The sequence below is a fragment of the Vulpes lagopus genome, chromosome 4 (genome assembly GCF_018345385.1).
Source record: "Vulpes lagopus strain Blue_001 chromosome 4, ASM1834538v1, whole genome shotgun sequence".
Taxonomy (NCBI): Eukaryota; Metazoa; Chordata; class Mammalia; order Carnivora; family Canidae; genus Vulpes; species Vulpes lagopus.
In genome coordinates, this window is record NC_054827.1 from 23,019,199 (window position 1) to 23,046,491 (window position 27,293).

The 27,293-nt window shown below is 41.7% G+C and overlaps 1 protein-coding gene across 8 annotated transcripts in view; it reads right to left on the bottom strand.

The window, feature by feature from the left end:
* Positions 1 to 18,384: 18,384 nt before the first annotated feature.
* The window catches only part of TRMT9B (tRNA methyltransferase 9B (putative)), a 63,782-nt gene continuing 54,873 nt past the window's right edge, over positions 18,385 to 27,293 (bottom strand). For 7 of the 8 annotated variants that reach the window (XM_041753614.1, XM_041753617.1, XM_041753616.1 and 4 more), the window contains 2 exons: positions 25,255 to 25,428; positions 18,385 to 19,682 (listed from right to left, as the gene is read on the bottom strand). In XM_041753614.1, coding sequence (XP_041609548.1) covers positions 18,649 to 19,682; positions 25,255 to 25,428 — 1,208 coding nt within the window. In that variant the 3' untranslated portion in view covers positions 18,385 to 18,648. The remainder of the gene's footprint in view (positions 19,683 to 25,254; positions 25,429 to 27,293) is intronic. The other variant, XM_041753618.1, reaches the window with a different exon arrangement.

Here is a 27,293-nt window from a genome sequence, read left to right on the forward strand (position 1 = left end):
TGCTTAAGCACCTTTCATCCCTAGGCCACAACTTCTAGAATCTCTTAGCACTTCCTACTATCTCCTTGCATTGGTCTCTGATACTCTGTAGGACCTCTGCTTCTTGGAACTTTAACTGATCATGACAGAGAGTTGTTGGGTATTTATTGGCTCATAACTCCCCCTCCTTCTACCAACTCTACGCCCCCAGCTCACTAATTTGAGCATGACACACACAAATAGTTTCAGTGTCAGACTCTGTAAAATGTTTCTATATTAGGATATAAAGTGAAAGAAACAAAAAGTATACTTTTATGTACACTCCGACATTAGGAGGAGAAAAGTGCATAGAAAAGAAGCCTAGAAGGAAAGATGGTGATGGTGTAAGAGTTGCAGGGTAATGGATGATTTTTTCTTTTGTATTCCTTTTCTGAAATATGATTATGTACATTATTGAATGGGAGAGATTTACCTTTCTCGTGCATTTACAAATGTCTCTCCAAAGACTGAAAGACATCTATCAATTCAGGTGGTTACCACGCAATACCATGAAATAATCTTTTCAGTAATTACTTTCTATCAATTAATTAATAATTGCTATTTACCTTAAATATAAAAGCTTGAATTCCCATAAAAACTCATCAAAAAAGCTATTATTATGCTTTTTTGAAATTAAGGAAACCAAGGTCAAGAGAAAGACCACATTGCTGGAAGTAGAATTCACTATTGTCAGGCTCATAAGACTTCAGAGTGCCCTCTCAGATAAACATATGTCTACAGTGCTTGGATTTCTGTGGGCTGTTTTCACACAAATCCTTTGGGTCATTTTACCGGTCTATCATCATCATTCATCTGATAGAGACAGTTATTACTTAAGATCCCTGTTTTCATAGTACTGCCAAATTTTGTTACTGTATTAGGATCATATGAAGAGTGGCAAACACATAATAAGAATCTACAGCTTCTGACAGTGCTCCTAAGTCCAGCTTCTGACATTAATTCATTAGCAGGTGTGTTGGCCTATCTCCAAGATGGTGCCCAGGGAGCCGTTTCCTGGAATCATGCTCTTGTGCTGTCCCCTCCCATATCATATCAGAGTTGTCCCATGAGACCAAATGAGCACAGCAGAGGTGATGACCTGTCACTTCTGAGACTCGGCAATAAAAAAAATCATGGCTTCCCTCTTGCTTGCTCACCCTTGGATCACTTAGCATCGGGGAAGCTAACTGCCATGTCATGAAGACATTTAAACAGTCTGTGGAGAGGTCCGCATGAGTCCTCCAGCCAACAGCCAAGTCACCGAGTGATCTTAGAAGCAGTTCCTCCAGCCTCCTCAAGCCTCTAGATGACTCAGCCCCAGCTGATTGACTGAAACATCATGAAAGACTGATCTCAGACCCATCCAGAGCCATCCAGAAAAACCACTTCTGAATTGCTGACACACCAAAACTGAGATGGTGTTTGATGCTTTAAACCAGTAAGTTGTGGGGTGGCGTGCTACGTAGTGATGGATAACTAACTGATATTTCAGTTAATGTCTTTAGTTCACAAGACCTCAGACAGAGAGGAATTGTACTTGGAGATCTGCACTTAAGGAGAATTTCCTACACTGGGACCTGATTTAAATGGTGACATCCTGGACTTAGAGCTGATGCTGTACAGGGGTGAGACTTCAGGGCAGCATTGGGAAGGATGGGAGTACTTTGCACATGGGAAGAATATGATAGTTATAAGTATGTCCACAAATTCTTTAACATTCTTCTAAAAAGGGCCTCATTCCCCTCAATCATGAAATGGGCAAAAGACATGAACAGAAATCTCACAGAGGAGACATAGACATGGCCAACAAGCACATGAGAAAATGCTCTGCATCACTTGCCATCAGGGAAATACAAATCAAAACCACGAGATACCACCTCACACCAGTGAGAATGGGGAAAATTAACAAGACAGGAAACCACAAATGTTGGAGAGGATGTGGAGAAAGGGGAACCCCCTTGCACTGTTGGTGGGAATGTGACCTGGTGCAGCCACTCTGGAAAACTGTGTGGAGGTTCCTCAAAGAGTCAAAAATAGACCTGCCCTACGACCCAGCAATTGCACTGCTGGGGATTTCCCCCAAGGATACAAATGCAATGAAACGCCGGGACACCTGCACCCCGATGTTTCTAGCAGCAATGTCCACAATAGCCAAACTGTGGAAGGAGCCTCGGTGCCCATCGACAGACAAATGGATAAAGAAGCTGTGGTCTATGTATACAATGGAATATTCCTCAGCCATTAGAAATAACAAATACCCACCATTTGCTTCAATGTGGATGGAACTGGAGGGTATTATGCTGAGTGAAATAAGTCAGTCGGAGAAGGACAAACATTATATGGTCTCATTCATTTGGGGAATATAAAAAATAGTGAAAGGGAATAAAGGGGAAAGGAGAGAAAATGAGTTGGAAATATCAGTGAGGGTGATGGAACATGACAGACTCCTAACTCTGGGAAACGAATAAGGGGTGGTGGAAGGGGAGCTGGGTGGGGGGATGGGGTGACTGGGTGACGGGCACTGAGAGGGGCACTTGGCGGGATGAGCATTGGGTGTTATGCTATATATGCTATATATATATATATATATATATGCAAATCGAACTCCAATAAAAAAATATATATATATATAAATTTAAAAAGGGAAATTTTACTACAGAAAAACAAAAACAAAACAAAACAGAAAAACAAAGACAAGATAATAAAAGTCACTGTATCTTCCCTTTGCACTTCCTCTTGGATGGCCCACTCCAGAGAAAGTTGTGAGCTGTGTTATAGAAAGGGCCTTCTGCCAACAACCATTTGAGCTAACCTTCTGGGAAGTGGCTCCTCCAGCCCTGGTCCGGCATTTAGATGACAGGAGCCTCGGCCAGCGTCCTGACTGCATCCCCATGAGAGATCCAGACCACTCAGCCAAGTCACTTTCAGAACCAAGTACCCAGAAATTGAGTGAGAAAATAAATGTTGCCTTAAGTTACTACGTGTAAAGGTAATTTGTTCACAAGAGATAATTAATGTATCACTGGTGAAAATTACCTGATAATATTTCCATATTTGGATTAGAAAGAGAGTTTTGAATAAATCTAAACAAATTTTCTTCCTCCTCAAGTCATGGAAATTTCAAATGCTCTGCAATTATCCTTGCTCCCATCCTCAAATGTCCTTTTGTCTCTGTTATCTAATTTTTACCTGGATTTTCTCTGTCTTTGGTAGCTCTCAAATAGAGAGTGAGAGAAAGAGAGAGAGAGAAATCACCCCATAAACATTGGATGGATAGAAATAATATTATACAAAGGTAGCAGAGCTGGTTTGTATATACTGTATTTCATTATATACATATGCAGCTGAGGTCAAGTATACAGAAGATACAAAAAAGTTTTGAACTTTAGGTCAAGTTAAATGTTGCACCCTTGAAATTCAGCCTGGCTGTCTGGGTTCAAAACTGGCTCCCCTACCCTATTCACTTCCATTGTCCTCAGCATCTTGAGGGAGAAGGGCTTGGAGGGGGGCCAACTGGAAGTCCAGGAGGCCTGAATGTGTGACTGGTTCTTTCCTGATGGGGGAAGATCTCTCCCCTCTGGGCTGTTCTCTCTCCCATCCCCTCCCTGGCCCCTCCTTCCCTATTTCTCTCCTGCTCTTTTTGCCTGCAGCTCAGGTTTTGAGCCTATTAGTTCTATACTTTTTGATGTTCTTTGTGTCAGTCTATAGCATGTGTGTGTGCGTGTGTGTGTGTGTGTGTGTGTGTGTGTACCCAGGAAGGGGGCAGTGACAAAGCTGTAAGATAATATCTGCCACACAAATAAATAGTTGCAACATTCTGTGATGAGCCTGCCAACTGTCATCAGAAGCACCAAAGGCCACCAGAAAAACTTGATTTAACAAAGCTAGGTCTGTAATATGTCCTGCAAGGAGGGGGAACACCAGCCTGATTATCTTAGTCACATCACAGACAAGGAGATTAGAGCAGGATTTTCATGTGGCTTCAGGGCCTGGGCTGGGTCATTTTAAGGTGACACTTGCAAGGTGGAATCCATCGGGATTGGGCGGGGTTCTGCCTTTGTAGCTTTCTGGATGGGTGGGCTCAAGAAGGAAGAGATTGGAGGCCACTCCTGATGCACAAGCTATGAGTCCTGTATAGACTGTTCAGCTGGTTCACAGCCTTTTCTTCTAGGAACTTTTATTTCCTGAAATGAGCAGCTGGGTGGTTTTGTTTGATCCCAATGTTGTATACTGCAGGTGCTGGGGATCGTTGGTGTCAGCTCTTGGATGCTGCGGAAGTGGTCGCCTGAAGGCCGGAGAACGCATTCCTTTGCAGGGCAAGGAGGGTGAGGCCGGGAAAGCCTCAGTGGAAGAGCAGCTCCTTGAGCTGGGGGTCCTAGGGATCGAAGCGTGTCGGTTCTCCAGCCGGGCAAGCCTGGCAAGCATCTAGAGTGTGTCTCAAATTTTAACATTTGTATAAATCATCTGGGATCATTTTTTAAAAGATTTTATTTATTTATTCACGAGAGACGCAGAGAGGGGCAGAGAAGCAGGCTCCCCGCAGGAAGCCTGATGCAGGACTTGATCCCAGGACCAGGGATCATGCCCTGAGCCAAAGGCAGATGCTTAACTACTGAGCCACCCAGGTGCTCACCTGGGATCTTGCTGCAACATGGATTCTGCTTCTGGGGCTCTGGGTTCCTAGGTGATGCTGATGTTGCCTGTTTGTGGACACACAGTGAGGAGTTAGGTCCTAGACCCACAGAAGGATGTACAAAATCCTCAGGGCATGAAATGGTGAAGTGCATTCAAGGAACACCACCAGGGTGTTGCCGTTGGTGAAGGGGAAGGGTGGTGAGGGCTGAGGAGGGAGAGAGCACCCCGACAGGAGGCCTCATCTGCTGGAGGAGGAGCTGGGGATTTTGCTAGTCAGGGTGCCCAACCCTACTACACACTGGCCTGAGTTTGAACTAGTGGTTCTGGGTGGGTCTTGTTAACTAGTGTGCTCTCAAAGCTCCAGAGCATCTCTCACCCACAACCAGGCTCCGAACCACTTCTGTGAACAAAGGAATGCTCTTGGAAGGTCCTTGAAGCCAGTTTTCATCCAAGGTGACAGCTACATAGAGCTGTAGTAGGTGCAGCAGCATCGGAGGAGGCCTGAGTTCAGCTCCAGAGGGATATCCACAAATTACTGAATTGATGTGGACTGAGAAGCTGAGCCCGGGGGAGTGAGATTGCCTGGTTTGGTGAGCAGAGAGCCAGGTTCTAGAAACTTGCTACTCTGGGCTTGAGATGCTTCCAGGGGAGGATGGCCTGTCACACACTTCCAGTCTCTGGGCTTGTAGGAATGGCATGGGGCCACTGGTGCCAGCCAGCTGGGGACACAGAGGAACCACGGTGGGCATAGTGTGGGGGCCTGGGTGGGGTGAGCACAGTGAAAATCAGTGGAGACATTTCCCAGGTTTGCCTGAGCCTGGCCCTGACCTGGCCCTGACCTGGCCCTGACCTGGCCCTGGCCACATCCTAACACTATCCAGCAACTCCTACTTAGATATGTTATCAGAAAAATGCCTTTTGTGCAAATTAGAAATTAGAAATTTGACCTGTTGATAGTACAGATGCTTGCTTCCTATATTTCTTTCAATTTTAAATTTGTTTTGTTTTCCTAACCCATAGAGAACTATGGCTTTTGGCTTTATAATTAGAAAGGTAAAGGACAAATGTGGTAATTTCATTGCTCGCCAGTTATCTAGTTGTCCTGTAGTGCCTTAAAACAAATGTCCGTACCACACACTTGGTTAGTATATTATATTGCACCCCGTGCTAGTGGCCTTCCTTGATAGCCCTTGTCTTTCCTGACACTTTGAAAGTCACAGTCCAGTTATATCTTATTCAATTTGTCCAGGACTGTTACCGTTAACCTGATTTTACAGCTGAGGAAACTTTACAGATGAGAAAGCTGATGCTCCAGAGGGGTCAAGCAATTTGGTCAAGCCAGTCAGTCCTAACAGCAAGAGAGCACCTAGGAGTGGGGAGTGACGCTCACAGAAGGGAAGCCATTGGCTCCCTTTATGTCCCCCTGATCCAAGCTCACCACACTCTCACTTGGCTCCTGAGGACTTTCTCCCCAGGCAGACTGGGGAACCACATGCAGCTGTTGAGAAAGACGTCCCTCCAAAACCTGAAATCCAAGGTGGTCAGTTCTTGGTTTTTCAACTCTAAAATTCCTGTCTAAATGAAAGGCAAAGTTGTCTTTTTGGTTTTTTTGGGTTTCTTTTCCACATCCCCACACTGGATTCCCAAGTCTGGGAAGAAAGGCATAAGTCATTAAAGGCTCCCCCTGGGCTTACCCCCCAGCCCGGTTACCCCAAGGCTGACCATGTGGTCTACGTGTGGGTGAGCATTGGATATTGCAGATCCAAGAACCAACTGTAACCCATCATATGTTATTGAGTGTTTGCCTTATGCTGAGCACTGTTCTCAGTGGGGAGATAGTAGACAAAATGGCAAAACAAAATGCCTGTTTCTTGGAGCTTTACATCTTGCAGATTGGGGAGCAGATAACATACAAGTAAAATATTACATACAAGTAAAATGTAATATTTAAGGATAATAGGGGCCATGGAGAAAAATGAAACATGGAAGGGGAATAGGGAATGTATATGTGCATGTGTCAGGGGGGCGGGTATTGGGGGAATGTGGTGTGCAGTTTTAGATAGGTTGATCACAGGATAACTTTGATAACATGACATCTGAGCGAAGGCTGGAAGGAAGTGAGGGGAACATTGCTTATGCTTCAGGGAAGAGCATTTCCAGTAGAAGGAACAGCGAGTGCAAAGTACCTGAGCTACCCGAGTCCTGAAATGTTGGAGGAATAGGAAGGAATTAGGAAGTCTGGAGCTGAGGAAACAAGGGAAGCTAAGTAAAGGAGAAGATGAGGAGGTAATTGGGCCACTGCTGTAGGTCCTAGAAGGTCACTATCAATTTTTCTTATGACTCTCTGCCGTGCTACCCGCCATTCCCAGACTACTCAGCCATTTGGCTCTCTCTCCCCATGCGCACAGCCCCTTTCCAGGGCCCAGGCCAGGCATATGCCCTGGGAGGGGATGTGGAGGTTAGGGGGCTGGAGGGGGAGGCCGACACCTCACTGGGTGCGAGGGAAACCCTGGAGGCCTCCCACTGAGTGAGTCCCAGCCATTCAGGCCTGTTTTCCTCTCCTGCAGTTATGTTTACCAGATTCCACACGTAATACTTTTAAATTGTCCACCCCCTCCACATTCCAACAGTCGACAGCCTGAAGTATCCCAGTCTTCCAGCACAGCGTTAGCAGCTGAAGACCGATCATGATTTCAGTTCTCTAATGCTTCCTTTTTATTATTATTATTATTTATTCCTGAGAGAGACACACACACAGAGAGAGGCAGAGACACAGGCAGAGGGAGAAGCAGGCTCCCTGCGGGGACCCCGACACAGGACTCGATCTCTGGACCCCAGGATCACGCCCTGAGCCGAAGGCAGGCACCCAACCACTGAGCCCCCCCGGGCGTCTCTCTTCTCATTCTAAACCTCCTGCCCCAGCTCCTCCGGGTGTCTTCCACCTGCCGCAGACCCCTCCCCATCTCTGTGTCCCTCCCCACCCACGCCTTTGCTGGTTCCAGAGTAATCTTTTGGCAGCACCTGCCTACAGATCTTCAAAGTCCCCCGTAGCATCACAGGTTCGAGTGTAAACCACTCAGCGTGGCATCCCGGCACTTAAAGCTCAAACTGCAGCCTGCTTCTGTGGTTTGCTCCGCCTTTTACCCCCTCTCACAAAAGCCACCCTCCACCAAAGGGGAGTTCGTGGAACAGGGGGTTGGCCTAGAAGGCCAAGCTGAGGGCCAGCAACCCCGGCAGTGTGATGCAGCGAGGAGCCTGACCTCCTTTCACACCTACCCACGGGGCCTAGCACCACCTGAGAAGGTTGGTATAGCAGGCAAGACTGTAAATGCCAAGTTCTTTGCTTGCAGCTCCCACATGACAAATGTTATGGTCCATCATCTGAGCTTCCCTTCCTCTTTGCTGTTGTCGGGATTAACTCTCCTCCTGAGCTCTCCCCAGGCGGCCAGAACCCTGGCTGCCCGCAGTAGGGTGCTGCAGTGAGAGGGGCAGACTGGGTCCTGGCCCTTGTGATCCATGTACTCCGGTAGTCAAAGGAAATAAAGATGTGCAATGAATATCAAAAGGAAGACTACACGTGGCTCTGGGACCATAACATACATCTGGCCTGGGTTAGGGCAGGGGCACCAAAGGCCTACCTGAGAAATATGCATTTAAACTGAGACGGATTCATGATTAGATCAGGCCAGATGGAGAGTGGAGGAATATTCCAGAAAGAGCGACCTGTGCACATCCATTCTGCTCACTTTTGAGTCAATAGGACCAAGGACTGTATCTTATTCCCATAAAATCTTCGAGCAGTTCCTAGAAAGCCCCTTGCCCAAAGGGATTGTTCAAAAGTTGTTCAACACAAATATGAAGAAATGAAGAGTTTTTAAATCACTATCTTTAAAATGATGGGAAAACAAGTGCTGTCTCTTCCCATGGTGTCAGTACCTCTCTTGGGGTGGTTATTTTGAATCAATCACCAATATTACAGTAATAAAAAAGGACATAGACCACCTGCTTTTGAGGGCTGAGGCCTCACCAAGGGGGTACGAGTGTGAGTTTCTTCGGGACGGCTGTGCATCACGCCTGGGAGCAAGAGAGCTAGCTCTCCCCATGCGGGGACGTGCAAGTCACTTCAGCTCACACACTGGAGTCCTCCCTTAATACAACAGGAGCGTGGGATTGGATTAGGACTCCCTAACAATTAACTTCACAGAGTCTTCTTGTTTCACCAAAATTTGGGTGTCCAACTACATTTCTCTGGATGAGAAATTTTCATTTGCCTCTGATGCGATGACCACAGGCAGCTCACCATGTGACTCATGTCCAAGATGGGCACTGTGGTCCCACGTACAGCCAGGAACAAGGCCTATGGACGAGACCCTCCATACAACATGAAAGTGGCAGCTCCACCCACTTCATGCCAAGCCTGGGCATAGGAGTCTCTGCCAGTGTTCCCCAACCTGGGTCTAGTGCTCAGGACCCAGCTCACTGCCCCAACTGGCTCCCCAGTGAGTGGGATGCTTCAGCCTTCTTCTCTATACAGCATCTGTTGATAAACCCTTGGGGGTTTGGTCTGTTGGAGGTCTCACTGCTCTAATTTTTCAGGGGTGGCATGTGGGAAGGGATTTTGCTTTGTATCTCAAAATATCATGCCCTTAATTATTTTTTATTTTTTTATTTTTTTAGGTTTTATTCATTTACTTACTCATGAGAGACAAAAAGTGACAGAGTCAGTGGGAGAGGCAAGGTCCCCTCAGAGCAGGGAGCCTGATGTGGGACCTGACCCCAAGACTCCGGCCAGGATCATGACCCGAGCAGAAGGCACTCTACTGGCTGAGCCACCCAGGTGCCCCTCATGCCCTTCCTTTTACACGTAGCCAAATACCCCTTTCTTTTCAAGAGAAGGAAAAAGCTAGTAACTGATGATTAAATATTGATCCCTGGTGATTTCATTTTAACCCTTGATCAGTTAACGCTGAGACCCAAGCACACATCATCAGTTTTATCTGTACCCAAATTCAGTGGTCTGCTTTCCGTGGTTTCAGTTACCCGAGGTCAAGCTCAGGCGGAAGCAGGTGCTTCTTCTGATCCTAACGCTGCGTCACAGAACCTACATCATTCACTTCAATTCATCATGTTGGTGTTTTATCATTTGACATCGTCCCAATAAGGGTGAGTGCAGTATTTTGATAAATAAATTTTGAGAGAGACCACCTGAAGGTGGTACTTTTATAGTTCTATTTGTTATTAGTTATTATTGTTATTATTAATCTCTTACTGTGTCTAATGTATAAAACCTTATCACAGGCATGGATGTACAAGAAAAAACATAGTATATAGAGGGTTTGGTACTATCCATGGTTTCAGGCATCCACTAAGGGTCTCAGAACATATTCCTGGCAGATAAGGGGGGACTGCAGTAAAAATCTTGTAAGTAAACTCTTTTTCTTTACACCTGGGAGTCTTAGAGGACCATGAGAGAAGGGACTTAGGCCTACAGGATCTAAGAAAAGAGGTTATCTTGGCAGAAGGCAAAATAAAGTTGAGACCGGTCCCTCCATAGTCAGCTGATCCCAGGAATGGAATTCCATCAGCCAGAGCTGGACTCTTTCTCCCCAAAATGCTGAAGACAGGCTGGGAGTCAGTGGGGCAAGAGTGGGGTGGGGGTTGGGGGAACTCCTTTATACCTGTTTGCAGCAGGCCCTTTAAAGTGGCAAATGTGACTTTGTTACTGGAGGCTGGGGCTGGAGCTGATGCAGAGGACAAAGATAGGTGGAGAAGTGGCTGGAGCCAGAAAGGTCTTTAGTCAACTCCCTCAACCCTGCCGGAGAAGTGGCTGGAGCCAGAAAGGTCTTTGGTCAACTCCCTCAACCCTGCCTTTCTTTTTCTTTTTCTTTTTCTTTTTTTTTTTTTTAATTGAGACATAAGGGAAAAAATGGTAGATGATTTAGGAAGGTTTTTTTTTTTTTCTTTCTTTCTTTGAGAATGAGAGGTTCAATGTGGGGCTTGATCTCATGACCCCAAGATTATGCCCTGAGCCAAAATCAAGAGTAGGATGTTTAACCCACTGAGCTACCCAGGCGCCCCAGGAAGGTTTTTAATTGCTAAAGGTGAATATGGTGCCAAGTGCCATAAAATACCCTGAATGGAAAGAGCTATAGGATGGTGAACAAGAAAATCAACATGGAGCAGGGAGTTGAGGCAATTTTCCTGAATACGGGACCCAAGCTGGGGGCTGCATTGTGACAAAGATCTGGAAGGATCTAAACTAACACAAGGAGTACAAGGGGTGTGTTGGGGGAAATGAAGGCCTGCTTCTCGGCTTGCACGAATCCCTCCTTCTTTAGAGGCAGTGACAAGTGAGAGGGCCCTGGCAGGTGGAATTTCTGGCAGTTCTCCACTGGCTGAGGCTGCTCCGGGGTGCAGCTTCATGGGGACTGTTTCCTATGGCCTGTCCCTCGGGACCGAGGGGGGCGTGATGTGGACAGTGAAAATCAGGTACTGAACTTGACAATTTCCTTCTGATCCAACCACTGAGAAAAGTGTAAAATCTGCTAACAGGTCTGTTAAAGATTCTTAATCTGGATTTATGCGTAGGTATTTCAAAAAAATGAAAGATGAGCACAAAGACGGAAGAAGTGATGGTCTCTAAGGACAAATAACTAGCAATGTCTTAAAACAGATTTCTGCCGAAGAGTCCAAGGTGCACAACCGAGGTTTAATTGATTCTGGCCAAAAGATTGGCACAGGATCTATTTTGTTATCAGTCCTTTTCATGTTGGCCTCCTGAGCAGCCACCGTGAGGGGCAAAAATCGACACCCAGGGATTGTGTGACAGCTTCTTCCATCACGGAGAATGGGAGGTGGTCAGGGCTGCACCAGGCCAGGGCACCATCTGCTGCTCAAACATGCTCCCGCTGAGCTGCGTTAGGGCCACACAAGTGCCCTCTTACTTCACACCCCATCTGCTAAGGAGCTGACAATCTGCAGATGGAGTGGGTCGGGAGGGGTGCCTGCATTCCGAGGACGTCACAAATGATGTTCTCTCAATAGCAGTACCGTATTTCCACATACATTTTAGGACAGTCTAATACATTTTTATTCATCTTAAAATATATATATATATATTTTTTAGTTAATATTCTTTTACTAAATCTTTATTTTTTTTTCTTTTACTAAATCTTTAAAGACAACCTGTTCTTAAATGGTTAGTTCGGTTTCCTTTAGACAAAGATAATAGAATTCAAATACAAATGAATTTGCCCGGTTCTTTTGAAGTAGAAGGAGAGGTGGCTGTCCGAATTGATGGAGGTTATAAGAACAGTATCCATCCTGTCACACTCAGAGTGGAGATAAAAGGCATAATTTTGTTCATATAATAACATTTTTTAAAAAGTACACTTACACATAATTTAAATAAACAACGTAATATATATCATAGACATATAAATTACACCATTTTAAATAATACTGATTACAAAAAGATCCTGAACATCATTGGTTAATGCAAATAAAAGATCTTCAGATTGACAACAGTCAAGATATTTTACATCAATTTGTGCTTTTAAAACTATTGCTAGCTGCTTCTGGGAAAAGCTAAAGTAACTGTATATACTGTAGAAAAAAGTTAATGCGCTTTTGATAGAAATAGACAAGTCAACATCAGAAGAAGCACAACAATATTGAACACTATTTTTCAATTTCTTGAAACAAGAAAATCTATTCACGAAATACGTTTCTACGGTAATTGATAATTTAATGTTTTGACAAGTACATTAAGAGAGCTACTTTTTCTTGGTCACTAATGACAACAAACACTTGATGTCTAGAAATATATATATATATATATTTATAGAATACATATTTAAGAGAACATCTAAAGAAAATGGGACAGTTTTCACATATTTGAAGTTCCTCAGAAATTCCACCAGGGTCCACCTTAGTGAGCCTTCACCATTGTCAATCCTTCCCTAACAAAGCCCCTCCACATAGCTAATAGGAAATCTGATGAAAGTCGTATGATTTGCTCATTATAGACATGACTGTCATTCAGCCAAATTCCCCAAAGTGAATATAAATATAATTTCAGTTATGCTGGGCACAGATTAACAGTAGTGACCCACCGTCCTCTGCATGAGGAGATAATATCCAGAGAAAAACAAATGTTCCATGTGGAGAAAATATGTTGTTTCATATGGATCAATTAGTAATTAATTGGGTTGAGGCAAGCTTTATTTTTCCCAGTTGTAGTTGAAGAAGAGACAAACTATATATTTATTTGCCAAAGGAGGGATCCAGTTTGACCATCAGGTCATGGGGTGGCATGCTAAACTAACACTGCTCCCATCCAGAGAGGGCCATCCCTGGTGCCTAGTCAACTGAGGAAGGCCTGCATCCAGGGGGAACAGAATGGGATGGGATTCTAGTTCCCACTAATGCATCCAATTCCATGGGGATTAAAAAATAGGACAAATCACAGTTAATATTTTCTCTGTGATTAGCTCTTGTAGGTTTCTGTGTGTTTTCCATGCCCCGCAGAATGCTTTCTATTTGCATTAGAATTTCGATTCTTGGTTGGTGAGAGTTCTTTTAAAATATTCCCACTCCAGTTCTGTGGACAAATTATAGGGAGTTTATACAATTAGACCAATAATCATAATTTTGGGTGGAGGTTGGGAAAAGAGGAGTGGAGCTTTCTGGTTTGGGGTCTAGGGACGTCTCTGTAAGGTACTTCCACTCCCGTGGTTTTTCCATCTGCTGGATGGGTGTGTGATAACACTTACCTCATATGCCCTTTGAATTGGCGGAATGAAGCCTGCACCACACATTTTTCTTTGGAGAAGGATTACAATTATGGCATTCGAAATCCAAGTTTATATCTAGGGGATGTGATAATTACTTGTCATTATGTAACTTCTAATAAAAGCGTTGTTTAAAACAGCAGATTGCAGAACAGAAACAAATTGGGTGCAACTGCAGGAGATGAGCCTGAAAAAATAATTGCCAATTTATGAAAAGCCTGAATGCCACGCGGGGGGTTTGCATTTTATTCTGTCGGACACATTGTTTTCTTAAATATGCTTTCTGAAATAAGCATTTCAGAATGCTTGTGCTAGAGGATGTTCATGTGTCTGGGTCAAGCTCGGTTGCATGAAGTCCAGACTTTAGTGCAGTTCTCGGGTATGCTAATACACTGTGATTCTCTAAGAGGGTGTTTTGTATATTACTTCAACTAAATAGTACAATGTGATAACAGGTATACAATGAAAATGAAACTGTTCCAGCTTGGCACCTTCAGGTCAGCTAACTTTAATATTCTGTGTATTTTCAACATACCCGCTATCCATTGTCTTATATCCTGTGTATCTGTTGCAGAGCAGGGTTCAGTCAACAAATAAAATGAGTGAAAATCTCAATAGCTCTCAATTTTCTCAGCCATAAAGTGGAAAAACAGTCATACAATGTTTAAAGGGTTGAAGAGTTGGAGAGAAGTGAGCACAGAGCATTTTGTGACAAAGTTTGTTTTTCTTATTAAAATCAAATTGAAACTGGGTTATACGTGGAAAAAAAATAGGTGTAAAAGGGGGGAAATGTGTAAGGGATTAATTACTATGCAATTACTGTGTTACTGTGAAGGCTTTAACTTTGCTAAAGTTCATTTGTAAAGGGGATAATCACACTTGCCTTGAAATGCTCTTATAAAAAAGAAAAAAAGAAAGAAATGCTCTTATAATCTGCCCAGCACCATGCCTGAGTGTATCATACGGCGTTGTGGTTGAGAGGGGAGGCTGGGAGCCAGCCTGCCTGCATCTGAATCTCAATCCTGCTCCTTACTAGATGTGTGATCCTTGCTATGTGTGTGATATTAGGGAATTGAATTCATTTCTTTCTGCCTCAGTTTTCCTGGAAAACAGTAAGAATATTTATATCCCAGGGGGCTCTGATGAAGATTACAGATAGAATAATTAATGTTAGATATTAAGAAAAGTTAGCTGCTCTTATTATTTCACATTTTCTACATAATAGCAGGGAAGAGCTCAGGCCTACCCTAATTTTTTTTCCCCTAGGCTGCAGCTGCTTGGCTAGTGGTTAGACTCCATTTGCTCCCACTGTTCCCAATCTGAGCTGTTTTAGGGAGTACCTTCCCCAACCAAGTTCCACAACTCTTGGGTTTGCCCCTCTGTCCTCCTCCAAACCCATTTAGTTTTATAAAAAATTCAGCAGTGCTTTTTTTGTGGTTATTAATATACAATTACATGAATGCTCCTGGCTGATTTGGATTTGGATTGATTTCTCTCTGGATTATATCCACTATTTGCCAGTTCAACTGATCATCAGTTAAAACAGAGGAATTCTTGACATCTAGAATTCGGAAGAACATAGAAGAGCAAACTAGAAACAAAAATCCTACACCATCCCATGTTGGGCAGTGTGATAAGAGAGGAGGATCAGACCAACATGATAATGTGAGACAGTTGTCACATGGTTTGTTAGTTATATGACATGCTGGTGTCATTTCATCACCTTAGTGACAATTTAAAAAATAATAAATAGAGCATGTGCATGGTTGCTACTGTGATGTTATTTTGATTGCATCCTTTCTGGCTTGTTAATGCAGTTTACCCCAAATCACTGGACTGTATGTTATCCTTAAATAGGCCAGTGAGGCATCAGTAAGCCAGCCAAGGCTTTTTTTTTTTTTTTTTAAGAGAAAGAGCACATGCATGAGAGAGGTAGAGGGAGAGAGGAAGAGAGAATCCTCAAGCAGACTACCCACTGAGCACAGAGCCCGAGGTGAGGCTTGATCCCAGGACCCTGAGATCATGACCTGAACCGAAACCAAGAGTCCAACACTCAGCCAGCTGAGGCACCCAGGTGCCCCAGGCAGCAAAGGCTTTTAAGGAAGAACCTTCTGGTAATCTCCCAAACACCTCGCACTAGTTCAGAAAGTGGGACTCTGCAGGGATGCCAGCAAGGAACAGAGAAGGAACAGGAAAGACACTATTTGATCCAGTATTAATAATGGAGTCCAAGTTTTCATATTACTTCAGATAGCTCAGCAAAATCTATAATTAAGCAAGTAAAGGTAGACTGAACACTGGTATATAACCTGTATATACTTAAACTTGCTTATGATTTGTATTTCCTTTTGAGGACAATCCTAAAAACGAGCAAGATTTTTAAATGATTAAGATACTTACATTAGCTTGGCTCTTCAATGACATAGATAAATCTCTAAAGGCAGAAGGTAGAGTTGAGTGCTTTTCACGTGAATATACCAAAGAGAGGTTTCAACCATGGAGTTCAATTTCATATACAACATAATGTCTAGATGCATAGAATTCTTGTGCTCAGCAGATGAAGAGCAAAAGATTGCTAGTATTGGTGGCTTATTTACAGCCCTGTCAAAAATTTGTGAAAGTCTTTCCCAGGAACCATTCTAGAGAATCATCTTACATAAAGCAGGATGTGTGCTTGGGAGGTCACTCACACAGGTTAGGGCACAGCTTTTTTGGCACAGCCTAATAAATGGAGTTGCAAGTGAGTGGTGCACTCCCACCAGAAAGAGAGGACTTCGAGCAAATTCTAGAAACAAAGCTGTCATTAGAGATACATGTGACAATAAGCTTCAAGGAGAGGAAAATTCCACTTGTAATAAAAAAGGTCATTAAGACTTAATTGTAAAGACTTCTCCAACTCAGAGAATATTTTCTTTCTACCAAGAAAACCACTTCTATTCATATTTAATGTCCTAAATTAAGAAATGGAACCCTATGATCCAGCAATTGCCTAGTAGGTATTTACCCAAAGGACACAAAAATACAGATTTGAAGGGGTACATGTACAGGGCACCCCGATGTTTATAGCAGCATTATCAACAATAGCCACACTATGGAGAGAGCCCAAATGTCCATTGACTGATGATTAGCTAAGATGTGGTGTGTGTATACATGCACACACATACCACATCTTATCTAATGTATACACATATACACATGTGGGCATGCACACCGGATATTACTCAGCCATCGAAGAGAATGAAATGTTGCCATTTGCAACAACATGGATGGAGCTAGAGTGTATTATGCTGAGTGAAATAAGTCAGAGAAAGACAAATACCATATGATTTTACTCATATGTGGAATTTAAGAAAGAAAACAGATGAACATATGGGAAGGGAAGAGAAGGAAAGGGAAACAAATCATAAAAGACTAAATGATAGAGAACAAACTGAGGGCTGATGGAGGGAGATGGGTGGGGGATAGGCTAGATGGGGGGTAGAGATTAGGAGGGCACTTGCTGGGATGAGCACTGGATGTTGTATACAACTGAAGGATCACTGACTTCTACTCCAGAAACCAATATTGCATTCTGTGTTAACTACCTAAAATTAAAAAAAAAAAAGAAATGGAAGACACTAAATTAATTTTTAGTTTATATTCCACTTCTAGGTCTGTTTTCATTGTCCCTCTAGTGCAAACTCTGCACTGAACACTACAGATCCCATGTCTTCCATATTGTCCACCAGACAATCTCACCAACCAGAAAGGTGATGATGTGATCTCATTTTAAAGCCAAAGGAGATATACACATCAGTCATTTTCAGAGAAGCATTAAAAATAATCCTTTAGGTTTCTCTGAAAATAGCAGCATTATTTTAAGATAGAGCACAATCACTGAAGGGAAAAAGAACCCCAAACAAATGAAATCTTACACAAAACAAGAATTGGATTTTTGTTCAGGATTATAGTGATCCATAGATTAAAGAGACTTTTGTCATCTGTCTCCTGACCCATGATGTAGATGTAAACAGACCCATGGTTAATCTAAACAGATGCAGTGACTACAACACCCAGTCTGTTTGTCTACAAAGTGGCAGAAATTAAACCTTAAATTAATAGGAATTTATTCTGCCTAAATCCCTAATATAACTGATAAAATGTTGCTTTCAATAAGATAAATGCCCAGATTTAAAAAAATCCAACAACAGATCCTCTATCTAGGACAAATATCTTGCTCCTTAATAACATATTTATAATGAGAGCCAAAGTAAAACAGCGCTTCAACCAGATTCTCATTTCCTAAATACTCCTTCAGTTCATAAGAAAAGCATCATTCCATAGTCAATCTTGGTCTTATCTTAACCAGACATTCCTGCTTCCAATAAGGTCATGAAAATACCACCTGGGTCCATGCCACAGCTTCTAGTACCCCACATACCACTCTCTACAGGCTCACAGTGCCTTTAAAAACCTTCTGAGCAACATTGAAAATTTTGTTACTTACGTATTTAGAAGCAAGTCTGCTTATCATTTAGAAAAGTCCTTGCAACACTTCTTGTCTCTCTCCCCCATCTATTGCTTTTCAAAAGACTTTAAAGTAAGAGCAAGGCCTCGGCAACAAAGTAATGTATCACAGTGATTCAATTTACATCTGTGCATTAGAACAGGTTTACTTGATATCTTGCTTAGGGATCCAAAGTGTAACCTGAGAAGATGAACTCACCCCCTTTTCATTATAAAAATGCTGTTATCAGAAGGTATTACTTAATAACAGAATCTTCTATAGAATTGCCAAATTACTATGCTATACACCTGAAACTAATATGTTATCATCTGTTGACTCTACTTCAATAGTAATAAAAAAAAAGTCAACAACCAGAATCTATTAAAATCTGCCTGTAATACTGAAAAATGATATGTGTCCTCAAAATAATTTCATCTTTCAGGGAAGAAAAGATCCCAACCATACTGAAGTTCATTTCCTATTGCTTCTTCAGTTCTCCTCTATAGATAACTTATGAACATCCTTTGTCAAATGTTTTACGTGCCAGGCTCTATGTTCGTCTGAAGGTTTAAAAGATGATCAATTCATCATCTCCATGAACCAAAGCATAAATGGATTAAAAATAGTAAAATTGGACGCAAATCCAGGTAACCATACCAAACTTAGTAAAAAAAGAACATGGTTCATCTTTTGGAGGAATTGTCTAAAATGATCCACTCAGTCACAATTGTCCCTTTTTTCAGCAATGATACACCAGTTGCCATGATCATTCCCAGAGCTCAGAACATGCAGCTCTGCCACGTGCTCTTTCAGCAGGCCATAGAGCTCACCTTCTCGAAACACATGGTAGTAGCGCATAAAGGCTCTGGAATCCAAAACGTTGGGTTGTTGTTCTTTGACAGAAATTGTCTCATCTGGGTTGGAATCTGTGGAGTTGAGTGCAGAAATCCTTTTCGGTATTTTACTAGCAGAAGGGTTCCCATCTTCCACATTACCGGCATTCACACAATTGTCACTGGGATGGGCGCCTTCCAGAAAATTCCCATCTCCATTTCTCCTAACTTCTCCTTGTTGGTCTCCGTGTAGATGTTTCATTGCGGCTGATGCTCTCGGCCACTCCAGTGGTTTCTGAGAAGTCTCCACAAACACATCTTCGTCTAAATTTTGTTCTCTTATTGAAAATGGCTCTTGATGATCTAAGTCTAGGCTGGAGTGTCTGGAAGGCTGGATGGATATTGTGCTATTGGCCCAACCTTCTGTATTTTTCAAGGGTCTCGCTCTTTCAATCTGCTTCCTCAGAGTTGATTCATCCAAAGACCTAGAGAAAAACCAGGAACGAAAAGATTTTCCTAAGGTGTTATAGAATCCATTTTCTCCCTCCCCTTCCTTAGAAACATCTGCACAACAGTTTCCAGCCATCAGTGGTTCATAGTCCATGCTGTGGGACCGTTTTGAAGGACACTGCTCTTTAAAACAAACAGAACAGCTACAGATGGAGCAAGGAGGGTGGTAGGAATGGCTTCTTTCTGGATGTCCACACTGCTGCTTTCTCCCAGGCTGGCTGGACTCTGAGAAAAGCTGGGAGCATAAAGCCCTGTTCCATGGAACGAGCACATCTTGTTTCTCAAAATGTCGGTTCTTTTGTTCCATGGCCCACACGTAAATCATTAGCTGGCCTCCAGGAACTAAGACCCTGGCCATTTCTTTAATTGCTCTGATTCTTCTCTGTTTTGTAGAAAAATGATGTATGACTGAAAAAGAAGAAATTAGACCTTAGCGTGTATACACATACATAAACCTACACGTTCAGACACTAGTATTTTCCATATAATAATGATGCAATTTCAACATCCAGTAAAACGTCCTTGTTTCCTCCATGGCAGGACAAATGGGGATTAGCACAGCCTCACTTTGGGAGAGACATAATTTTTATCTCTGGCTCCTGTACTTTTTAGACAATTTGGGACTATAATTTCACTTCTATGGATTTCAGGTTTCTTTGCTTATACTAAGGCATGTAAATAATGTGTAAGTTCTAAATCCTCCCAGGTCCCAGATCCTATGAAATTTATTAACTAGAAAGATGACCAGTGTGCATTCATGGAATGTTCATGGAAGCACTGTTACATAAGTATGCCCTTGTAGAAGAACTATGAAATGATTCCTTGCTTTAATGAATGACCGGCACTTCTAAAGCATCAAAAGGTTAACACCACCAATCAATGTGAATAAAATTAATAAAGCAAACAAAAATGGAGAATGTTAAAGATTATTTTCCTATTTAGATAATGCAAAGATAAGCCAGCCAAGCATGAGTCCAAATGATTGCTAAACATATTAATTTTTAATAGAAAGTGGTTGTGTATGTATTTTTAAAAAATCAACGTGTCATTGTTTTACTTCCAAACCCTGAAAAGTTAAAGTGAGACTCAAGTAGGACTGCCTTTATCAAGCCTTAAGTGTGTTATTATGTATGTTTTCATCAAATGCTATGAGGAAATTGCCAGTCTATTAGTTCTGAGAGGAGTTTGATCACAGTACTATGTCAAGAGAAACAACCAGATCGTTTTTCTACATGCAAAGGTATGCCCCGCCCTGCAATGTTTCAAGTAGGAAATTAGTTCCAAGGGGAGTCTGGTATGAGTAGTGAGAGGAGAGATGGAGGGGAGGTTGGGACAGGTGCTGGAACCCTCACCATAATCCAGCCGGTAGTGGGGGGTTTTAAGCTGATAGATCTCTAGTTTACCTGCCAGGGGGAGACAGCAAATATCTAAAATGAGATTATTATGTAGATAAAGCTATTAAAGGAAGATCATTCAAAGCATACTTGATCTTGTTCCCAATCAGGTTTTCATTCCTATCAGCAGCACACTGGTGCCTCCTACTGTCATGCAGCAATGTGGGAAGCCAGAGGTATGAGGAGGCTAAAACGGGTCTGCAGAACAGGATCCCTGTGTATTTTGTCCTAGATCCTGTCGATAACTCACTTTGTGATCTTTGACCAATCACTTGACATCACTAGGTCTCAGACTATTCCCCACTCCCATTCCCACAGAGCCCTTTATAAAGGTTAATTTGAAAGTTTGCATTGCTGAAGGCAGACTTTAGTCACATAGCTAAAAGGAGGCACAAAGGTCAGGACAAAGACTTAGGATGATGCTAATGTGGATATCTATGACTATTCCTGGTTGTTACTATCTCCCATGACTCGTACCTAATTCACTCCAGAACTTCTGTGGGTCTAACTTCAAAATATGGTCAAATCCTTGTTATCTGCAAATACTGTATTTGCAAATTTTGCTACTTGCCAAAATACATTTGTAGCCCCCCTCCCCACCCCAAATAGCACTCTCAGTGTTTTCATGGTCATTCACTGACAAACACATGGTGCAAATATTCCCAGAGGGCATGTTCCCAGCTGAGGCCAAACCAGGGAACCTCTCCTTCTTTGTTTTCACTTGCCTCCTGTCGACCAGTGTCCTTTCATGGCTATTTAGTGACACATTTTCTGCATTTTGTGCTTTTTGTAGGTGATTTTGCTGTTTAAAAGGATCCCCTAGCATGGTGCTCAGGGGTTCCTACTCATGAGAAGACTGGGATATGTCTTTTAGAGCAAATAAATGTGTTTACAGAAGATTCATTTAGGCTGTTAGCATGAGCTCAAAATTAAATGAGTTGTCTTTAGGAGAACCTGTGTAGCTCAGTTGGTTGAGCATCTGACTCTTGATTTCTGCTCAGGTCATGATCTCAGAGTTGTCGGATGAAGCCCTGTCTCGGGCTCTGCACTGGGCACAGAGTCTGCTTGGGATTCTCTGTCCCTCTCCCTCTGCTCCCCTCCCCCCAATTCTCTCTCTTTGAAAAAATAAATACATAAAAAGTTTAAAATAAAAAATAATTTTAAAATATAAGTTGTCTTTAAACAGAAGCACATGTAAAACAAGGCTGTGTATTAACCAGTTGACAAAAGTGCTACAACCAGAGGCTCACAGGAACCTAGCCCTGTATTTCCCCTGGGACGATGGCTCTGTATTCACTAATTAAATGTTCACAGAGACTTTAGAGAATATAATTACTGTGAATAATGAGAGTTGACTATGTTGCTTTGCCCCCCTGCCCTCCCCAAAAAAAGCCTCATTAAAACTGGACTGCTTTAATATAATCTCTTTTTAGCAGAGTTACAGGTTTTCAACATTTCAGGATTCTGGGCTTCAAAAGAAGCCCTTTTTTTAAAAAAAAGAGGGAAGCCTTTATATGTATTTGTTTCTTAAACATTTGTTATATGGTGATCCATTTTTAATAGCATAATATCATCCAGGAAATATCTGAATCTTTTATATTGTTGTTGTTTAAGACTTTATTTATTTATTTGAGAGAGAAAGAGAGAGAGCGCACTAACAGGGAGAAAGGAGGAGGGACAGGCTGGATCCCAGGACCCCAAGGTCATAAGTGGAAGTCAGACGCTTAGCCAACTGAGCCATCCAGGTGCTCCTATATTGTGTTATGTTTATATTTAACATACAATACTAAGTAACCTTTAGGCCTAATTTTTTGGGGAAAAGTTTACAAATGAAGATTTCTTTGTTATATAAAAAATCTGGGATCCCTGGGTGGCGCAGCGGTTTGGCGCCTGCCTTTGGCCCAGGGCGCGATCCTGGAGACCCGGGATCGAATCCCACGTCGGGCTCCCGGTGCATGGAGCCTGCTTCTCCCTCTGCCTGTGTCTCTGCCTCTCTCTCTCTCTCTCTGTGTGTGACTATCAAAAATAAATAAACATTTTTAAAAAATCTATTTTATATGCATATATATATATATATTTTAAAACATTGTAAGTATAACCAAAATGAGACATGAAGACACATTTACATGAATTATCAATGTCAGGAAACTGTATTGAATTTTTAAAGGATTAAAAAGAACCCTTTTGTTTAAAAAGCATGATCATATGCCTTTATAACTTAAAGGCAAAAATAGTACAATATAGGTATTCTATAGCAATGTGTTCCCCCTGAGACCCCAGAAAATAGGTTGGTTGAATTCAATTACTGGATTCTAGAATCAGAAGGGAAATTGCACGAGATCATCTTTAAAGTCCTGCTATATCTTGCTATTTTATTGTTATCTAACTTTTCCCATATACAGGTCTCATCTCTCTATCTAAAAGCATTCAGAATCCATAGGTGTAGCCGAAAGCAAGAGTGTTCCAACCTCAGCACTACTGACATTTCAGGCTAGAAAAGTCCTTGTTGTGGGGGCCACCCACTAGGTGACAGTAGGTTGTACATACACACAACCAGTCGAGCCAACTGAAAATGTCCTACACATGGACAAGTGCCTTGTAAGGGTGGAGGTGGCAACTTAATCCCAAGTTGAGAACCAATAGCATAAAATAGTTGTTGGGCACTATTTTAGTGTATTGCTAAATTTTCGTAGAATTGTCAAGCTATTCTAGAAGTGGAAAGACTGTTTCTCTTATCAATCTGTCAGTAAAACTTAAGGAATGTATAATTAGGTATGATACTTTTCAAATTATTAAGAGACACAGAAAAGCAATATATATATATATATACGTACATATTTTTTTACATATATACCTATATATATGTACTTCTTCATGTTAAGATTAGCAAGAAGTGCCAACATACAGGATTCTAAATAGGGAAGTAAATATATATGGACATTATCAAAAGTTTTCATAATATAGTGCTAAACATGAAACCTAGCTGAAAATGACCATATCACATTAATTTATAGGTATGGTTCCTAAAAATACATGGTGCACTTCCACCTAAGGAAGCATTTTTCTTCAGAAGATGGCAACCAGGTGTGTTCCATTTCTTCTGCAGACAAAGCATGAGACTTATGAAAGCAGAGAAGGACTTAACCACATACATATGGAATGTGGATTGGAAAGCCAGGCAGTTTGAAAATCATCATCATTTTTTAAATGATTAGATTTGGATTAGAAAGTGGGGAAGTATCCTTATACCCACAGTAGTGCCTCAGCGGCACAGCCTGGACATGGGGACTCTAAGACTAATGGAAATGAACAAAAGAGCAGAGAATGCACTTTTCTGACATCTCCCCAACTTCCCGTTCCTTAGGTGAAATGACCAACCCAAAAACTCTCTTTCTACTAAAGATTCAAATCATTGTGATGAGTTGCTTGGTGTAACAAGAATCCCTCCTCTTACTGTTTATGCCCCAAATGGACTTAACAGTTTCAACTGCAAGTAAGGCTGAGGCTGGCACAGAGCAAGTTTCCATGGCAACTGTCTCCTACCAGCATAACTACTTTCAGGGCTGTGGCATCCAGGCCTGCATCCTCTTACTAAGCAAAGATAGAGTTCCCATCTAATGTCAAATAGATCAAGTCCTCATTACCTTCAGGAGAGAGCAAACAGTCTTACTCTGTATTTTTATCTGGCAATCAGTTTTTTTTTTTTTATCTAGTCAGTTTTGTTTAGGATCACCTCACTTTGACAAAGCTTGTCATAGTCAAATTGATTAATTTTTAAGTGTATTGGAGCAAATAAGTGGCTTTGCAAAAGATTTTCCTCTTCTCAAAACAACTTGCTGCAAGCTTCCCTAGCATATAAATATGACTAGTAGGTTTCAGGATTACGTGCATTGAGTAAAATGAGCCCTACTTGTGTATATTTCAGGCATGGGGTTTTGTTGTTTCTCTTCATTTGTGGCATGTGTGTTTTTATGGGCACACTTGTTGGGAAAATATGAGGAACATATTTCCTAGACTTATGAATAACCTCCGGCAGTAAGAGAGCTGAGTGGCATTAAAAACAATGCAGGCCGGGACCAGGTGGGGCCATCTCCCCCAGCGCCTTGCACACCAGTGAGTGGTAGATTGGATGACACATCCTGTCAGGTGACATTCAATGCATTAGTTTTATGATATTCTGCCAATAAAGGATACAGTCATGGCCTGATGAAGGTAATATGACTTCTAAAGTTCTACTTCATGTTGGACAAATCTAGCTTCATTTCAATATAACACAGTATGAAATATTTTTAATGAGTCAAATTCCCCTAATACTTTCTAACTCATAAGTCAAAGAAATTGAAATGAATCATCAGAAAGACTACAATACCAGTTTGAACATTTGACTAGTTAACACAATCATATGTGTACTACCGTAAATACATTTGCGATTAGTCAAATCATCCAGTTGAAATATTTTTAAAAATTAGATAAAATGAATCACATAGACATTTCTACAAAGAATTCATGTTAGGTTGTGAGAATGGCCTCCACCATGTAACATTATTCTCATGGTGAAGGGCAAACGTGTGACCAGGCTGCCTTACCTCCTATGGAGATGATGGCATCGAAGCCCTGATCCCTAAAGGGGAGATTAAGGTTGTCACATACCATGACTTCACATCCTCTACTCCGGGCAATCTCTACCAATGGCCCACAGTAGTCACAGCCCAGGGTATATACCTGGCTGTTCACTTTAAGATACTTTCCAGTCCCACAACCTATAAGAGAAAAACCTGCGTTACGTGCTGTCCTTTCTGGGAAATGGAATACTGTCAGTTTTTCTTACAACGAGGAATAGAAATAACTTTGTATTAATGAACTGAAACAGACGACAGCATGGCATGAAGGTATTCACAAAAGCCAAAGAAAAACCTTCAGAGGGCACTTGCATATTTTCATTTACAATAGAAGAGGGAAAGGAATAGGGAAAAAGAAATAATATTTATTGAACACTTAATGAGGTCATACCCACAGGGTTTAGCACACTAGCTCAACCAAAGACTGTGAGCTGGCTCACGGCAGGGAATCAGAGCTTTGTGGTACCCAGGAGCAGTGCCCAGTCCTTTACAAAAGCTTCCTTCATATACATATTTCATTATGCATAGATCTGTATGTGATGGCATTTATTTTCATATTATTTCTTCAGACATTCTTACTACTTGCTGTGTAGAACAAACTACTGCCCATCATTTTTCATTGGATATACATAAAATAATTTACACATAAGAATAAATGCTTGTCAAATATTTTGAATTTGAATAAAAATGAACTTCAGTATCTTTCCATCCAATCTATCGTCAGTCCTAGGTTTTAAATGATCTCTACTGACTTAGTATGCAAACTCTTAGAACTATTATTTTTTCTTAAACAGACCATTTTTGACATCCATTTTCTGGTAGCAGAGACCCAAATAATTCAATATTTACACAACCCAAAGATCTAGATCAATCAGATCTGATACTACAAGAAAGAAAGAAATAATAGGAGAAATCATCTTGAAACAAAGCCTTCTAGGATCTGATACCTAGTGTTATATTTTCACAGACATAGTAGCTAATTCCTTTTACAGAAATATTTACAGATATCATTAGAGCTGATAATTGTGCCTACTGGCATTAGCTCTAGAGTTTTCTCCCTGAAAAAAATACTACCACTATTCAAGGATGATTAGTTTGCTGCTCCTGAAATATATCATAGTGCTCTAATAACTCCCTCTTCATAGGCCATTCAGAATTATATGAGACAATAAAAGCATAATTAAAGTTCATCGATGCCAGCTGAGACAGTGGCGAGTATGTGAATAAAAAATAAGATTTCCAGCGTGATTATTTCAATGTAAATGATTGGGTCTCAGAAATATTTTAGATCTCCTAGCTACTGTTTCTAAGAATGCTTATGAGAAAAAGTAATCAATATTGGAGGGGAGTTGTGGGAAGATAGGCTTTAGAAAGTATTTCAAAATTGCAGTCCTGAGTATTTCAAAGATGATGGTCATAGTGAAAGAAAAATAATCTTGTAAAACAGTTTGCTTTATTTTAACTGGCTCAGGGGGTACATTTAGAAAAATGAAAGGCCAAATTAACTTAGACTAATAAGAGCAGGTTCAGGATAGACTGCTGATTACCAGAGGGGGGTGGGAAGTGGTGAAACAGGTCAAGAGGATTGAGAGGATTGAGAGCACTGAGCAACGTACAGAACTGTTGAATCACTACATTGTACACTGGAAACTAATATAGCACTGCCTGTCAATGATACCGGAATTTAAAAAGTAAAGAAACGAAAGAATAGGTTTGTGGATCATGAGAGCGAGAAGGAGGTGTTCAGAGGGCGTCTTGCAGTACTGAAGCCACTTAGGCCTTTTCAAATCTCAGCATCTCCTCAAAGGCTCCCAAGGCCCATGACACCCTTGATTTGTCCCATATTCATTTCTGATGGCATTCATTTCTAAGGATAGTGGTGGATCTCCCAAATATGATGCAGTTATTTATTTTCCAGCTGCATACACTGAAATGCTAGGAAGGGGAAGATTTTATCCTAATGAGGAAATTGGGGAATATTGCTAAGCCTAGTGACCCCATGATCT